Raw genomic sequence first — 17,253 nt, 5'->3', positions numbered from 1 at the left:
TTGTCTGTATTTGACTCCAACAACCCATAAACACATGTGAGAGAATCTGTAACAGCCTCCATGCCCAGAGGACAGCTTGTGCCAGAGTGCTCTGATCCCACAGAGGTATTCCAGCAAAACCAGCACAAATCAGTGTCCTCCTAAAGCAATTTGTCCTAATAAATGAGCAGTTATAAACAAGTAGAAGAATAAAAGAAATGGCTTTATAAACAAACCAGGCTCTAGATCCCCCAAGAGCCTAGGTGGGTCAGGGTGGCTCTTCCCTGTAGTGAGGGATTGGGGTGATTTGAAGGGAGAGAAGAGATGGTGTAACCTGTCCCTCATGTGTGCAGGGGGTCAGGGACAGGTTTCAGCTGGAGCCAGTGTCCAAGGAGGACCTGTGTCTATTGCCAAGGGAGATCCAAGGTGTGGCCCCAGCCCCGAGTGCTGCTTTTCCCAGGGAAAGGAGAAGGGCTGGGTTTCAGTGTCTGTGTGTGATTTGGGGTAGATCAGCCCATGTCCCACCTCCTGCTGACACTGCTGGCCTGAGGGTCTTGGTGGCCTCCTGGATGAGGCTGTTTGGACCTGATGCTGCCAGTCCCCACCATCCCAATGTCATGTGTGCCTTGTGCCATGCGCCCTCAGCTCACCCACAGCTGTGTGACACAGCCCCTGCCTGCGTGATTTGGGGGGTCTTCAGCATGGAAGAAAGGCACATCTAGAGGAGCTTCCAGGGCTTCCCATGCACATCTAGGGGGTCACAGCTCCTCTTGGTCTTTTTTCTGCAAATCTTTGTCCTGGTAAAAGACAAAACTGTAGGACAAAGAGAAAAACGAGGGTCTGTGTCTGGATTGTGGATGTGCTCCTGGTGCACTGGGTCCAGCACTGGCCTGAGCCCCCAGGGTGAATTCTGTCAGGAGGCTGCAGTCTTCTTTCCCTACAGTATAGATTTAATTATTGCCTTTGCCCCTCCAAGAGCATAGGATCAGCTCCTACAGCTCCTCCTGCCTGCTCAGCTCCTCTTGTCCAGGGATGCTGAGCTCATTTCCAGATGGCTGTGCCTTTCCTTTCTCCTGCAGGACCCCTGGTGGCTTTGCCCATCCTTCTCCCCGCACCCCCCCATGGCTGCAGCCCATGGGGTCCCCCAGCTGCAGCTGCCCCAGCTCTGTGGGGCTCTGGCAGCAGAGCCGTGCAGCGCCCTGGGCTGCTGGCCCTGAGTTAATCATTAGAGCCTGGCCATAAAAGCGTGGCTGATGGAAAGCTCAGGCCATGGCGGCTGGGGAGCAGGGAGGGCCTGCCATAAACATTTATGGCCCCAATGAATCCCTTGCTCTAACCTTGACACTATTTACTGAGCAGGAGGCCTCTGCAGGTCACAGTGTTGCCCAGCCATCGCTGTGGATGCTGGCCAGGGAGCCTGGGCTGTGCTGGCCCCCGAAGGGGCACACACAGGGGTCTGTGTGCGGTGATGGACTCCAGGGTTTTGTGATGGTGCTGCCAGCCACAAAGCACCAGAAGAACCAGGAGAACCTGGTGCCTTCCCACAGCATGAAGCTGCTCTGGGCTGACCAAGATGGTCCAGTCTCTGATGTTTCTCAGCTTCTCCTATCTGCATGGGGTCCTCCCATATTCCCCAAATCCCCACAGCAATCCTGGAATCCTCAGGGCTCTCCTTTGGTAGCTGCCATCACCCAGCACTGTGCTGCAGAGCAGTGGGAGGGATGGAGCTGATGCTGTGCCAGGATGTGGTTGGGAGGCAAAGCTGGCACTGAGGGAGGACACCAAGGGCAAAAGGCAGCGGGGCAGTGGCATATCCAGAGGACACGTGTCCTGTGCCATGCGTGGCTGGCCAGGACTGGTGGGGGATGCAGCAGCGGGAACATTCCAGTGCTGACACCTGCTGGGGCAGATGGCTGGGACAGGGGGCAAAGGGGCACCCCAGGGCCTGGCATGGAGCAGGAACAGGGAATGTGACAGCCTGACTCCAGTCCCCCTGAGGTACCAGCCCACCTGCATGAGCAAAGGCCAGCAGGTGCCCCTGGGAGCCCCTCAAACCATCTCCAGACTTAGCTGGAGGTCCTGTGCCCCTCACCCTGTAGCACCAGCTTCCTCTAAACTCTCCCAAACTGCCCAGTGGGCACCCCCACTCCCATCTAGCTTGGACACCTGCTGGGGGCTCCCAGACCCCTGCAGCACGCAAAGCCCTATCCCTGGGAAAAGGGCTGGATGGCAATGAGCTGGGTCTGGGCAGGACACTGAGCTCCACAAAACCCCAGAGATGCTGGAGACCAGGGGTGGGCAGTGTCCAGAGTCCCAGCACCCTGCAGGCAGCAGGATACCTGCAGCCCCTACCCAAGGGCTGCTCTCAGCCTCGATGCTTTCGAGGACAGGAGTGCGGTGATGGAGGGACAGGGAGGTGGCAGACGGTCTGAGTCACTGCAGTGACGGAGAATCATCCATTTCCATGCTCAGAAGTTGGTAGCTATTTATTGCACTTGAACACCAAGAATAAAACTGACACTCGCCCTCCCTCCCACACCCACCCCCACCCCGCTCCCCGTCCCCCCCCCACCGCCCTCCCCAAACAGAGCATCCGATTTGAGCAGTGATCATTCTGTTCACAGCCGCAGGTTCAGAAAACACAAAGGAAAAGGAAACAAAATCAGTCCTCCCCCACCCCCCCCACCCCAAATTCCCACTGAATCCAACACGGTCACACTGCTCAACAGTTCGAGTGCACTTACAAAAAGAGAAGAGAAAGGCTTCAGCTGCAACCGTACGGACAAACAGACACGAGGGGACAGGCAGCTACCCCTCCCCGGGGCTTGATTTTTGTAACGTGACAAAGCTTGGTATACTCTTAATTATAATATATTTTTTGCAATCATCTTAAATAAATATTTCCATAGAGATTTCCTGTAAGTATATATATTTATATATATATATATATAATATATAAGAGAGAGAGATAGATCTCATTTTCTTTCCTTAAACCACTGTTAACATATTTTCCCTGCTTGTCCAAAAAATGTTACAAAAGCCCTAAAATTGTGCAACAATTAGAAAAAAGGGACAACAATCCAAAGAAGGAAGGAGCCACTCGATACAGTCCCCTCCACTGCTCCCTCTCTCCCACTCCCTGTTGATGACCTGCAGGAGGGAAGGAGATTCAGAGGAATCTAGTGGCAGAGTGGCCACCAGCCCCTGCTCTGGTTTCCCCACAGCCTGCTCACGTCTGGGTTTCCCTGTCTGATAACGGATGGGACCTGCACCTTGGGACATGGGCAAGGGCAAGGTCTCTGCTGGCTGGAGGATCTGTGCAGCATCAAGAGCATGGGGTACACCATAACCCCATCCTGTGGTGGGGAAGAAGGGTCAGTCTGTCTCCTGGGGTGATCAGAGGATGTGATCTCCTGCTGGCAGACACTCTCGGTCCATGGGGCTGTGGGGCTGCCCCCTCACACACAGCACTGCAATCCCACCACGGGCTGCAGAGCCCACCAGGAGCTCCAGGTGGGACTAGATGACTGCTGCCTGCTCCAGCTTCTGGAGATCCATGGGGGCATCCATGGGAGGAGAGGCAGGTTTGGGGTCAGACAAGGATTTGGTGCCTGGCAGAAGGGGCACTTCATGCCGGTTTAGGGGGGAAAGACAACTCTCCCAGCAGTGTCTGTCTGGGATGAAGAGGAGGGTGCCTGCTCCTCCAGCAAAGAGCAGAGGCCTCTTTGTCTTCCAGAGCGGATGCATCAGCAAGATATGAGAAATCATGTTGCTGCCAGTGGACCTTGGCAGCCAGGAAGGGAAAACAGGCAGCTCCCAAACCCACCTGTAGAGCTGGGAGCTCAACACCACTACAGCAAGTGCCTCCAGTTAGACATCCCCTGTGGTCTGGGAGGGGTGGAAGAGAGGATGAGTTTGGAGGACTTCTGAGTTTGGTTTGACCAAGGCACCAGGAGACCAGAGGAGAGGAGTTCTGTTTGTGCCAGGAAATTAAGTGTGCCATAGCCTGATCTCCAGCCTTGAAGCCGATGGGACAGGAGGTCCATGGTGGTAAGCTCTATCCCAACAAGGTGGCCCTGTCTATGTTGCTTATTAGAAACATCCCTGGATGCTGTCATTCCCAGAACCATGGTAGGATTGCTGGGGCAATGCCTGTTTGCATGTGTCAGGGACAGTGTCAACAGCTTAAAAGTAGAGATGTAACAGCAGCATCCCTGGCTCTTCCAGCCAAAGAAGGATGGTGGAAACTTATTTATATAGCTTTCCTGCAGGTTTAGGAGAAATCAGCAAAGGCGATGGAAGACAGAAACAGATGCTTTCCATGGATACTGAGAGAAAAGGTGGAGGTCCATCAGGGCTTGCTGAGATGCTCTAGAGATACAGGAACCCACTCTGGAGAAGCAGGGCAAGATGAGGCAGAGACACCAGGCAGGACAGACCCCTAAAGTGCAGGTGCTTAATGCTGTCAGCATGGGCATGTTGGGAAGTTGGGTCTTCCTTGGTCAGGCTGCAGCTTGACTGGAAGACTAGAATGAGTTTAAACTTCAGATTCTGCTTCCCTTGCAAAGGAGTGTTGCAAGGACATCCATCTGGCTCCTGAGGAGATAATCTTAGGGAAATATCAAGGAGGAGAAACTCCCTCCAAAAAGATACCTCAAAGCCTTCCTGGGAGCCAAGATGCTCTCCCTAGAAGTGACTGTGGGTTCTCAGTGAAAGGAGATTGTATCTACCCCTACATCTCATCTGTTATTCCCAGGGAATCCCACCAGAACCCCAGTCCCAGTCCTTTCTCAGTAGCAGCTGCTGGAGCAGCTTCACCCTCACAGCCCATCCAAGGTCTGCAGCTATCAGCAGCTTCAAAACCAGGCTGTGATGGCATCTGCCCTTCAGCCCCCATGCAGAGCCCTGATATGATGTCCTCCATCATCATCCACCTTATACCAATTCCCAAAAATCCTCTTGACACCTGGAGAGCTTGGACATCAGAAGGTGGATGACACTGACCATGGCTGGCTTCAGAGCCAGCTCTGGAGAGGGAGAGAGAGAACTGTGAAAGAGCTGAGTCCTTCCTTTAAAAATTGAAAAAAAAACTTCAGCACTACATGACTACAGGAAGAAAAACAGATCTGTAAAAACACCCAAACTCTACCTTAAAAACTAATCCTTTCCCTGCATGGATTTCCCTGCTTTGGGGAACTCTTGCAAGCCTATGGTGCACAGGTCCACCAAAGGCACGAGGAACCCCATGGATCAGCTCTGTGATTTGCCCCCAAAAAGGCATCTCCTACATACATCACCAGCAGTCATCGCACTGCTGGCACAGAGGAACACACCAAAACACTTCTCAGGGCCTGTCCGTGCCCCAGCAGTTTAGATTTCTTCCCCTCCATCCAGTGGGAAAATATTTTTGCAGTCTGCAAGGTCGCAGCTGCGTTTGGCATGGTGGCTGTCCCTGCCTCAACAGAGAGCAAAGCATTCAAAACCACAGAAAAGGCAAAATACACACTCAGAATTTACATGGAGGAAATACTTCCTCTTTTTTTTTTCCATTTTTTTTCCTTTTTCCTTTTTTTTTTTAGGTCCAAAACAAGCAGTTTTTGTTCGTTTCTTTGTTTTTCAACACACACACCATCTAGAAAGTTAAACACCATGCAAAGAGAGAGTGGAGCTAGAAAAGTACCCCGGGGCAGCAGTGCTGCAGGAGCTTCACACCAGTGAGTGAAGAGGCTCCAGTTGGGAAAAAGAGAATGTGAAATGGAAGAATTGCCGGAAGAACAGCCACCCTCAGACCTCTACCTGATGGCAAAGAGGTGAGACCAACATTCCCCTTCCCGGCCATGTCTTCTGTCCTGAAAGCCACATGCTGGTGGCACTCCCAGAACCACCACTGTGGTTTGCCCTGCAGGAAGACCCATGGGGTGCAGGAAGGCGCCACGGCAATGTGGGTGCCCCTGGAGGTGGGTGCCCCTGAAGGCGGGTGCCTTTGCCACCCAATGCTGCAGGACAGAATGGGACAAGCCACCATGGTGTGAGAGGAGGGGGCTGCCAGCCGTGGACCCCTGGCAGGAGCATCGTGGCAAACAACCCCACTTCAAATGTAAACGCAATGAAAAACAGCAACCCCTGAAAATCCCCCCTCCCGCCCCACTTAAACAGTTGAATGTTTCTAGTTATTACATAAAGATCCATTTCAGCAAATACTCAAAATCAAGTTACGAAATACACGGTAGGTTGGTTTCTTTTCCCTATAAAAAGGCATGCGCTCAAAGGAGAAGACAGCGAAAGGCTTGTTTGTTTTTGTTGAAGCACAATCAGATTCTGCAATTTGTCACTAAAGCTTGCTTTCCTTGTTATCGCTAGAAGGAGTCACATGGGCCATGGAGGTTTGTGCCCCGAGCCAGCAGCCAGCTTGGCTGCCCCCATCCCATCCTGGGAGTGGGGAGCAAGGGAACACCAGTGCTGTATGTGGGGGGCAGGGGTGGGTGCTGGGGTAAAGGATCCAGGCTGGGTGGTGGGTGAAGAGGAAGCTGCAGGGGCAATGCTACCGCCCAGACATGGATGGGAGAGCCCCAGTTCCCATCTGTGCTGATGGAAAGCAGTGGTCATTCTCCTCCTCTCTTCTCCCAGCATCGCCAGTCTCTGCTCCAAAGAGAGAAGGGAGGAAGAAGGGAGAGCCATCCTTCTTGGCACAGCAGTTGCCTGGAACCAGGGTGCAAAACCACTTGCTCTCCTGGGAAGGAGCCAGCCTGTGCTGGGAAGAGAAAATGAACAGATAGTCTTTACTCACCCATCCAAACACGGCCCTCCTTGCACAGGTACACATGAAAAATGGACTTGGCAAATGGATTGAGTTGCAGTTCCCTGGACGAGGCTGCTGGAAGCAGGAACTTGGGTTGGGAGCAGGCAGGAGTCATGGCAGCAGACAGGGACCTTGATAGCAGCAAAGCAAAATCCACCAGCACGCAGGGAGGATGCAGCAGAGAGCGGCTCAAAACTGCCCCCCTTTCCTCAGAGGGCTTCCAGCAGGGGTGGGGATGGAGGTGGATGATGAGCCTGAGCCCAGTTCAGGAGATGTGCTGGGTAGTGAGGAGGCCCACCGACGCTGTGCAGCCGATGAGGGGGGGCCTGTACACCGGCCAGATGCTTGGGTTGGAGTTCATGGTTTCTCTTGTTCTGGTTCATGCAGAGGAAGGGGGCCCAGCGCCGTGACCCCGGCAGAGTGGGGTTGATGGGATGCTTGTGCTGCACTGGCGGGGCTGTCATGTGTGTGCGGTGAGAAGCGAGGGGTTATTCCAGCGGGAACCAAGCAGCAGAGCCAACAGCCAAAGTCCCGTAGGTGAACATGTCGGAGGGGGTCTCCCCTTGGTAGTCAGTCAGTGACAAACCCAACACGGGCAGGGCCACACTTCAGCTGCAAAACACAAACCGGGAGGAGCCGGAATTCGCTTTGACCATCCCTTTGGCAGAGCATCCCTCTCCCCACTGCTACCTCACAGCAATCAGCCATCTCCCCCCACAGATCCTCAGCACAGGATCCCACGTCCTGTGAGCTGTAGCGTGCCCACCCCCAGCCCTCCCTATCCCTCGTGACCCTGGATGCTCACAGGGGCTTACTGCGGTAGGACCGAGGGCGCGCCGGATCTGTGGAAGTGCACAATCTGCCATTTGCCATCCCGGCGGTGCCAGATGCGGGTCTCCTCGGACTGAGCAGTGCGGGGGATCCCTCCAGAGTCCACGTACTGCGTGATGCGGATGTAGGCAATGCAGGCAGACTCGTCCCCCATCAGGTGGATGTGGGGGTTCAGGATAGTCGTGTGCACAGGTTTGCTGTTCCGGGACCACACTGGAGAGGGGACAAGCACAAGTGGATTTAGGCAGGGGAAGGAGTTGGGGGGGCTCTTGCTCAGGGTGGCAGCAATATTGGAAGGGGAGACACTTGTGTTAAACTCTCTGCATGATGGGACTGAGTAAATGCTGTACAGGTGGATTCAGGATGGGTCCATCAAGAAAACAGCTAACCCAACAACCTATAGAGATACCTGGCCCCAGCTGACCTAGCACCTCCTGCTGGGATCTTCCAGATCAGCCAGAGACGCTCCCACACCAACCCTAGCCCTATTCCCTCCCTCTTGACAGGCACATGGGAGGTGGGAGGGGTCCCTCAGAAAGCAAGTGAGCTGCTTACGGTTTTCAAAGTAGAATCGGTGGAAATCCAGGCCTTCCACAAGGTTGCCCAGAGCCTCAGGCTCAAAAGCAGTCATTCCAGGGTCACACATCTTCCTGGGGAGCCAGGAAAGGGAGAGAAAAGGGAGAGGTCATCTCACCACTTCTGGCATGAGAGCCTGAAGAATCCAAATGCCTCCTGCTCAGGATGGCTCCCTCAGCCTGAGGCATGTCTGCACCAGTGAGTAATTCTTGCAAAAATATGACCTCAACCCTGCGTTCTGCACAACCCATCTCCCCTCCTGCCCACTAACTGTAGCCAAGGCCGCACCAAAGCAGGGTGCCTTCTCCATCAGTCATGCTCTGCAATTAAACCTCCTCAAACATTGTCATCTTCTTTACAAGAAAGGAAGACATCAGGGAAAAAGCTCATATTATCTTCTCTGTGTCAAAATATCCCTGCTGCGATCCTCTGAGGCAGGGATGACAACCTGCACTCACTCAGACCTCACTAATTACATCAGTCTTGGACACAGAAGAGGTGTACTCTGAACAGCATCAACTCAGCAAGCAGAAATCATCTACACTTCAGAGCAGCCTCTGGCAATCTGGATATAATGGATTCCATGGATACAAACACTTCTTTCACCATAAGTCATATTTACAATTATTCCTCTTTCTACAAACCAAAAATTGGGCTCATCTGTGACAGTGAGACCAGAGAACTGAGATCAGCTGAACACAAGAGCAGCATCAGGCTCGGAAACGGATGTCTCCTTCTTCTCTTGGATGGTGTCCACTCCTCCCCACCACATCCACCTTGTCACCCTGCCCTGGGCAGCAGTAAAATCTCCTGGGCAGCACTGTAGGAGTGTGAGACCCCAGCCTGGGAGGCTGAGCCCTCACCCAGCCCAAACCCACACTGGGCACACTCACGTGTAGGACTCGAAGTCGCCATTGCTTATTGCTTCAATCAGCTGCTCTGTGACTTTAATGATTTCTTGCTTCCGTACTGTTGGTTTAAAGAGAAAAGGGAAATAAAAGGATAAAACAAACCAGAAGTAGGCACTGGTGTTACCATATTGGTGAGAGATCTTTACCTCATCAGAAACAGACCAGAGGATGTGGGGGGACTTTGGAAACTTTTCAGGGAAAAAGCAGGAGAGCAACTGGGGAGAGAGAGGTGGAGAAGGGCTCTTCATCTCCAGATTTTCAAAGCCAGGGCAAAACTGAAAATGCCTGTAATTTCCTAAAGAGTCAGAAGGTTAATCACCAAGTGGGAAGCTACGCTCAGCCCAAAAGTTGGGACAGGTTGGTCTTGGCTGAAAAACCTTGCCAAGCAGGGGCCCTCTACCCCATGAAGTCACAGCAGAGGCCAGCTAAGGCAAGCTGGACCGAGGATGCTTTCACCTTCCTTTTGAAATGGGACGAGATGGTCTCAGAAGGGAAGGGAAGAGGTGAGTGACATGTGCAGCCACCCAGGAAACACAAGAAGGGACCCTGCAAAGGGCACAGAACTGTGCAGCTGCTGCCAGAGGTTCCAGGCACTGCCAGTTCATCTGGGAAGGGATGGGTTCCTAGAGTGGCTTTGGGGCTCCCAGGGGTGTAGGAGGAACTGTCAGAGTAACCCTGGGCTTATTAACAAAGCCCTGCTTCAAATGCAAATTGGCATCAAGCTTGACTTTTTTTTCCTTTGCATTGTGACTCATGAAAGAAAAGAGGAGTTGTTCAGAAAGGCAAGGGAATCCCATCGCTTCCTGAGCACCACCTGCCTCCACAGCCAGGCCCAAGGAGCCCCTCTCCAGGAGGACAAGTTGTCCCATTAGCTCTCAAGCTCTTGTGTCAGGCCAAAGTCCATTTTGCTTTGTGCTGAGATCACTTAATCAAGAGACTTTACAAATTAACACGGATAAATTATTCCCTGGGTTATTCTTAGAAAGCTGCCTCTGGCAGGCAGGCAGGCAGCAGACAGGGATTTCCCCTGGAGGCTTTTCCCAAAGGGAAGCTTATTTTAAAAGAGCAGCCAGGCTGCTATCCCTGCAGATTTTTGCCATTTCCACACCTGCTTTCAGGGTGGAACCCTGTTCATGGGAGCACCTCGCTCCTCACCAGCAGTGCCCCAGCTGCTCATGTCAGGAACTCAGCAGTGAAACCACCTGAGTTAAAGCAACTTCTGACAGGCCCTGAGGCAGCTTGATGGTGGTGGGTTTTGCTGTGGCAAATATCTCATGAGGGGTGGCCAGACCCATGGGCACCCCTCCAAAACAACCAGCCCACCTTCCCAACTTGCCCCCAACTGGTACCTTTGGTGTCTTCGTCCTCAATGGTGGTGTTGGTGCTCTCCGATGATTCCTGAGCAAAGAACAGAAAGGAGACGTGGCATGGTGAGGAGAGTCTTCCCCTTGTGACAGATGCGCTCATGTGTTCGACAGCCCCCCGAGTCTGACCCCACAGCTCAACTGTGCCAACAGACAGAAACCAAGGAAACGCCAGCAGGTCCAACCTGTCCTCAAGCACAGCTCTAGGGCAGCACTGGCAGAGCCCTCCCTGACCTCCACTCCTTGTCGCCAAGGGCACAAGAGGTGGGCTGTGGAAGGTCTCGTAGGAACGGCGCTGCCTTTCCTACTGACACCTGTGGGGACAGAGATGGGGGCAGGTCCAGGGGCCATGTGGAGGGTTCCTAGGAGCGCTGCCGGAGGGGCAGGGAGAGGGGCTGTGCAGGGGTGGAAGACACCATGTTGACTGTACAATAAAGAGAGAGATGTACAAATTAACAGCGAGAAGGAGCTGGGATGAAAAAGAGGGGACTGTGCAGGAGTGAGAGAAACCACACTGATCGCAGAGTAGGGAGAGAAATGTACAATAAAACAGTGCTTCCAAGACCCACATGGACCACTGAAGGCTGAGACACAGCTCTCTCAAGAAACAGCTGAGCACTACACAGATTTGGAGGGAGAGGGGTACTGACCCCCCGTCTCTCTCCGGGAGCCTCATCAAGGCAACTCTGCTAGCGGAGCTAGAGCAATGGCTCTGCTAGCTCTTCCCAGCAGAGCCTTGCTTGTGTATTACCCAGAAGACCCCGATGTAGGTTGGCAAGGTGTCCCATGACCATACAGTCCCCGCAGAGGCATGGAAGGTGTTTCTCCAAGGCTCCTTGGACCGATGCAGCCTGCAGACCTGAGTCAGGAGAACTGGGAGAAACGGCATGAGAACCCATCAGCAAGAACCAGGGCTGGCTTCCCACCAGCTGGTGGCCAGCAAGTGCCTGCACCAACCCTGTTAATGGGGTTTGTGGGTGATACGGCTTTGAGGATGTTCCCTCCAACCCCGCTGTCCCTTCTTCCCTACCCCGAGGTAACTTCCAAAAACGGGGGAAGCTGGAACATGTGGAGAGGCCCAGCAATATCGGCATTTAGGAAGACGAAGGACACTCACCATTAACTGAACGCTGGAACTGGACTTTCTTTTCTGGAAAAACAAGGAGAAGAGATGGAACAGGAAGAGACACAGAGTGAGAAAGGCTGAGAGCAGCACATGAAAGGCAGCAGCTCCTGAGCCACCCTTCTTGGTCCTCATGGGCAAACGAAAGGTGCAGAGGGACTCGTTGCTCCTGTGGGGATGTGCCGCTGGCTGCAGTGTTGGTGGTGACTTGCCAGCTCCCTCCCCGCATTCCTGCAAGCACTTTTCTCTCCTGACCTGCCACAATCTCTGGGGTTGCTCATCGCAAGGACCTGACTAGTCCAAAAGGGAATCCCCTAGGAGTCAGCAACCACTCTGGTGGCCTGTGGCCAGGCCAGCAAGCTCACAGGAACAGAAGCAGGGTACTTAAAAGCTAAGGTAGCTTCACCACAGCCCTGTGCCCACTGTGAATGCTCTACTGACTTCTCTGGATCTGCTCTGGGTGCATATGCTGATGGCACTCACTGCAGAGGAGACACTCCTTTAGCTTTGAAACTAGACCAGTCCTAAGCTGGCTGGTTTAAGGCCAGAAAGGCGTTAAGGCCTCAAGGCAGTGTGGGAAGCAGTCCTGAGCACAGCTCCAGTGCTTTAAATCAGGACTCCAAAGAGAAGACCTGCACATTTATCTCCATCTTTGACCACTACCAGTAGGCTTTAAGGTTTTTGAGTTGGATGACCCATATCCACTCTTCTACTTGCAATCCCAAACTACTTCTGGACTCTCCTTCCTTACTGTACTCTGCTCCCTATCTCCATCTCTAATTTAGCTAGGAGACAGGGGAACATGCCTGCTGACCTCATACCCCCTTCTGCACCTCTGGCTCCCAGGGAATGAATCCCAGTGTGCGTCAGGGAATACCAACGTGCAGAAATCAGAATCTGCAGTGCCAAATAACAAAGTGCTGTACCAGCATATTTAACAAGGCACCAGCAGTGCCTGCCCTGCAGAGGGAAAAGCAGCACACACTGTGCAAATCTCTTGGAAAAGCCCATAGAGCGACCCATTAGGGTGCATGGGTGGGGTACAGCATAAAAACTGATGATATCCATTCTCCCTCATTGCTCCTTTCACATCCTAACTGACTCCCACCAGCACCCTCAGTGAGTTTCCCCCTCTACTACTGCTGCTCTCCCCTTCCTCACTAGGTCATAGAATCATGGAATCACAGAATGGTTTGGATTGGAAGGGACCTTAAAGATCTCTCCAGTTCCCAGTAGACCAGGTTGCTCAGAGCCCCATCTAACCTGGTCTTGAACACTTGCAGCGATGGGGCACCCAGAGCTTCTCTGAGCAATTGGTTCCAGTGCCTCAACACTCTCACATTAAATAATTTCTTCCTTATATCCAATCTAAACCTGTCCTTTATCTGTGTGAAGCCATTTCCCTTGTTCTGGAACTCCATGCCCTTGTCCAAAGTCCCTCTCCAACACTCTTGTAACCCCTTTAGGCACTGGGCCATCTCTCGCCCTTCCTTCACCGAGAAAAAGATGTCCTAAAGGGCAGAGTGAGCTGTGGTATTTTGTCAGAAACCTCAAGGAGAAGGAGAGCCACTGGAGCTGGGCTGTTGCAGGAAGGACTGACAACTTCTGCTACCCAAGGACATGAGACGGGGCAGCAAACTGCAGAAATTTCAGACGCAACAGAATGCAACACAAAGCAGTGACTGCATCGAGTCTGGACATACAGTAACAGGATGTGACACGGGGCAGTGAGCTCATCAGCCCAGGACGGGACAGGATGTGACATGGGGCAGTGATTCCATTGGTTTACAATGGGACAAGATGTGACACTACACAGGGCAGTGAGAGTATCATAGCTGCTGGCACCAGAGGACCTCCCGCAGGATCCCAGAGCAGGGCTCAAGGGGGAATTCTGGTCCCAGGCATGCTTCTAGTAGGTGAGGAATTTCCTCGGGAGGGTGAGTTTTGAGCCCTCTGAGCCTGGGCTGGCACCGTGCTGGTGTTGGAGGGCTGTGCAGACAGGCCAGAGGGCAGCTCCAGCTGCCGGCTGCCCACCAGCCCAGCTTTGGGCAGGAAAGGCAGGGGGGGCTGCCTGGGATCTGCCTGCTCTCGTGGGGATGGCCAGTCCAGCACGTTACTCCAGGTGGGGACACCGCTCTCCTGACAGTGACCCACACCACGTGGGCCTGCTCTGAGCAGGCAGGACCATTCCCTTCCCACCGTGCCAAACATTCAAGGCAGGCTTCCAGGTTCCTACCTTGCTCTTCCAGCCAGTTAAAGAAGTTAACACTGCTCAGCAGTGTCCTGACATTTGCTGGTTGACCAGTGGGCCATTAGAGCTTCACCCACAACACCCAACCTCCCCGTACCCCCCTGAATGAGTTATGCTGCAGGTTCCCCCAGGCTGAGCATGGAAATGAGAGGTGGGGATGGTTATGCTGAAGGTGGACAGTGCAAGGAAGCTGTTGGGAGTGAGCTTGTCTCTACCTTGTCTTCTCCTCCTGCACCTTCCTGGCCATCTAGCCAGGCTGTCTCCCCTTTACTTGTTGAAAAGGGGGCAATAAAAAAGCAAATTCATTCTCAGAGTTTGTCCACACTCTTCAGATGAGTGCTGGTGGGTAGGTTGCACTTGGAATGAAGCCTCATCATCTGCTCCCTTCTGGCCAGCGAGGTCTGAGGGCTGAGGCTGGATGCAAACCAGCCTCTCTGATCCTGCTCTGAAACCAGACTCTCCTCAATGAGTTTCAGTGAAGAGCCAGAAGGTTGTTCACCCAAACAAGCTATTTTGCTACAATAGAAAGTGCCTCTTTTCCCAGGATAATGTCTGCCCTCAAAGCTCCTTTGAAGTCCAACGGGGGGAGCATCGTTAGCAAGCTGGGCTGGCAAACGGTTGTCTACCACAACACAGAAATTCAAACCTGTCCCTTCTTGCTGGAAAATTAGATTCAAGACTGTGCCTGATGAAGCCTCTTCATCCAGAAATCTCTCCTTGAGTAGGTTAAAAAAGCATCTTCTGTTTGGTTTCACCTGTGCTCCATCAAGGAGCTTGTGGCAAGTCAACTCTACCTGTGTGTCACATCTTAAGTGGCTCTCAGAAGCAACCAGGACCTCAGAGCAGCAGAGGACAGGCCAGCAGTGGCTGGCACATGGGGTGTTGTGACTACCATGGGATCTGCCAGCCCCAGCCCTATTAATTCTGTTCTGGGAGTCTCATGATATCCTGACAGCCCAAAGTAATGTCCTCTCAGAGCCATCCAGGCCACCAGTCTCATTCTCCATGGCCAGAATGGACTCTCGTGGGGCTGAGCCCAGGCCTGGAGGACTGTGCATGGTCTCAGTCCCTGCAGGCTTCTCCTGTCCCAGCTGCTGGGTCTGGGAAGAGTGAGAGAAACACAAGCCATCCTAGACTGTCAGCTTCACCAACCATCCGTACTGAGGAAGGAAGAAGCTGGCTGAGGGCTCTGCTCTTCCAATACTCTGCAGCTGTCACAGCCCAACAGTGGGGTCCCTGCAAAAGGGCAGGAGAAGGTAGGTTCTCCCAGCAAAGGGCCCCTATGGAGGAGGAAGACCAGCCACTCTGCAGTCGGGCTCCCAAAGCTCTGCCTGACGATGAAGGATGTCACCACGATGGAGGATGTCACCATGCCAGCTCTCCCTTGCTGAGTGATCCATTGTATTTATGAAGGGAACAGGTAAGGAGAGAAGGACCCTCACATGGACCATTCCTTCCTGCAGGAGGAGCTTAGCAGAGCTCAATAAAAACTGCTATCCACCACATCTCCATGTCACCAGAAACAGCAGAATTTTGCTGCCTCCTGGAGCCACCTTGTCCTGGAGCAGAGCTGCAGCCCCACCTCGGAGGGGCTGATGAACCTGCAGGCTCTACAGCCCAAGAAACAAGATCCATCAAGCACCAGCTTGTTTTTAGAGCATCACCAAGCCATTTACTCTATCGAAGCACTACTATGTTTCTTTGCTGTCTGTACTGGGCACAGGGGACAAGCAGCACTGTGAAGGTGGTTAAAAGCACCCATGTGTCACCCAGCAACACACCAGCCCTTGGTACAGGATGGGACAGGAATTGGGACCAGCCTCACCAGCTGCAGCAGGACCCCCATGCTGAGCCATCAGGAGATGAGGCCACCCCTCCCGCTAGACAGCTGCTGTTGGAGCCATGGTTCTGGGCTGCAAAGCTGCCTCCTCCTGTCCCCTGTCCTGCTCCAGCCTCTGCCTCTCCCCCTCCCTGGGGGCAGCGAGGGACAAGCGCATACTCCCGGCGCTGAAACAGCAGCGAGTTCCCGCAGCGCACCCTCCATCCAGCACCAGCCCACTCCCCTCGCCCCTGCGCTGCAAAGCCTCCCGTGCACTGCCTGTGCTGGCAGGAGCCCGGCCTGGGGCACGGGGACACACCGGGACAGCCGAGCCAGCATCTGCCCTTTAAAGCGCGGGGTGTAGCAGGGACTGCCGGCGTGGCGCGGAGAGCACGGGCACAGCACGGAGCCCCCAGGGCCAGCAGGGCACGGGAACGCCCACCGCCTGCACGGCACGGCACAGGGACCCCCCGCACAGGGACCCCGGCACAGAGACCCCCGGCACAGAGACCCCGGCACAGGGACCCGGGCACAGGGACCCCCAGCACCGGGGCAGGCAGCACAGGGCACCGGGGCTCAGCTTACCTTCACGCCGTCATTCTTCTTGTTGCCACCACTTTTGCCTCCTGGAGAGAGGAGGAAGGAGATTAGCAGAGCTAGGCAGGGCACCAAGACCAGGAGGGCGAGGATCAGCAGCATGGTGCCGGGTGCCAGAGCGGCAGGAGCCCCCGGCCCGGCTGGTGGGGTCCGTCTTCTCTCCAGCAATCACCGCTGCAACCCGTGAGAGCTCAGGGGCGACCTTGCCAGCGCTGTCCTGTCCTACCGCAGTGGCTCTTGGCCCGGGGCATGACCCGAGCCCTAACGTCACGCCAAGTCCCTGGGGCGGCTGGAGGGGGCTGGCAGGGCTGCCCGGCAGAGGCGGGCTCTGGCCGGGCGCTGCTGTTGACCCGGCGTGGTGCAGTGTGGAGGAATGGGCTGCCCGCCTGCCGCCCTCTAATTTTAGCCCCATGCTGCCGGGATCATGTGCTGCCGGCCCGCCGGCCCGACAGCTGCAAGCCCGCATTTTGACAACGATGAAAAGCAGGCGCCTTGCCCTATGCCCACCCACCGCTGCCGACACTGCCGCGGCCCCCCCGGCTGCACACCCACTGCCCTGGGACCCCAGCGCAAGGCGGCACCGCTGGAGTCCAGAGCCTGCCGCCCAGCAGCTGCCGGCCAGGAGGGACTGCTGAGCCCCTGGGCCGTGCGTGGGACGGACAGCACCAGGAGAGATGCTTTGAACTTTCTTCCTTTCGGTGCTTCCTGTCCGCCTCTCCCGGCGTGGGGCTGACACCGGATCCCCCCAGCTGCTGGACTCCTCCAGCGCCCGCTTCAAGTGCTAAATGTGTCAGCACGATCCCCCCACGACAAATGCAGATACCAGCCCTGGCCCTGGCACCCCTGCCCACTTCCTGCACATGACACTCGGGGAGCCTCAGCAAAGCACCCTGAAACACCCAACTAACCCCAAACAGCTGCCATCAGCCAGCTCAGCAGCATGCAGGGCTTGGCTGGTGCGTCCCAGCCCTGTAACACCACCGCAGGGCCATCCCCAGCACTG

General features: G+C 54.5%; 1 protein-coding gene across 3 annotated transcripts in view; it reads right to left on the bottom strand.

Moving 5' to 3' along the window:
• Positions 1 to 2,681: 2,681 nt before the first annotated feature.
• CAMK2A (calcium/calmodulin dependent protein kinase II alpha) overlaps positions 2,682 to 17,253 on the bottom strand; it is a 34,276-nt gene continuing 19,704 nt past the window's right edge. Inside the window, exons 13-19 of one of the 3 annotated variants that reach the window (XM_059860228.1) lie at positions 16,239 to 16,269; positions 11,578 to 11,610; positions 10,446 to 10,494; positions 9,079 to 9,154; positions 8,165 to 8,259; positions 7,616 to 7,822; positions 2,682 to 5,930 (exon numbers count right to left, since the gene is read on the bottom strand). In XM_059860228.1, coding sequence (XP_059716211.1) covers positions 5,764 to 5,930; positions 7,616 to 7,822; positions 8,165 to 8,259; positions 9,079 to 9,154; positions 10,446 to 10,494; positions 11,578 to 11,610; positions 16,239 to 16,269 — 658 coding nt within the window. In that variant the 3' untranslated portion in view covers positions 2,682 to 5,763. Of the gene's footprint in view, positions 5,931 to 6,138; positions 7,391 to 7,583; positions 7,823 to 8,164; positions 8,260 to 9,078; positions 9,155 to 10,445; positions 10,495 to 11,577; positions 11,611 to 16,238; positions 16,280 to 17,253 lie in introns of those variants that run through there. The other 2 variants (XM_059860230.1, XM_059860229.1) reach the window with 2 other exon arrangements.

The sequence above is a fragment of the Haemorhous mexicanus genome, chromosome 15, assembly GCF_027477595.1.
Source record: "Haemorhous mexicanus isolate bHaeMex1 chromosome 15, bHaeMex1.pri, whole genome shotgun sequence".
NCBI classification, from domain to species: Eukaryota; Metazoa; Chordata; class Aves; order Passeriformes; family Fringillidae; genus Haemorhous; species Haemorhous mexicanus.
This window is presented reverse-complemented; position numbering and strand designations above follow the sequence as displayed.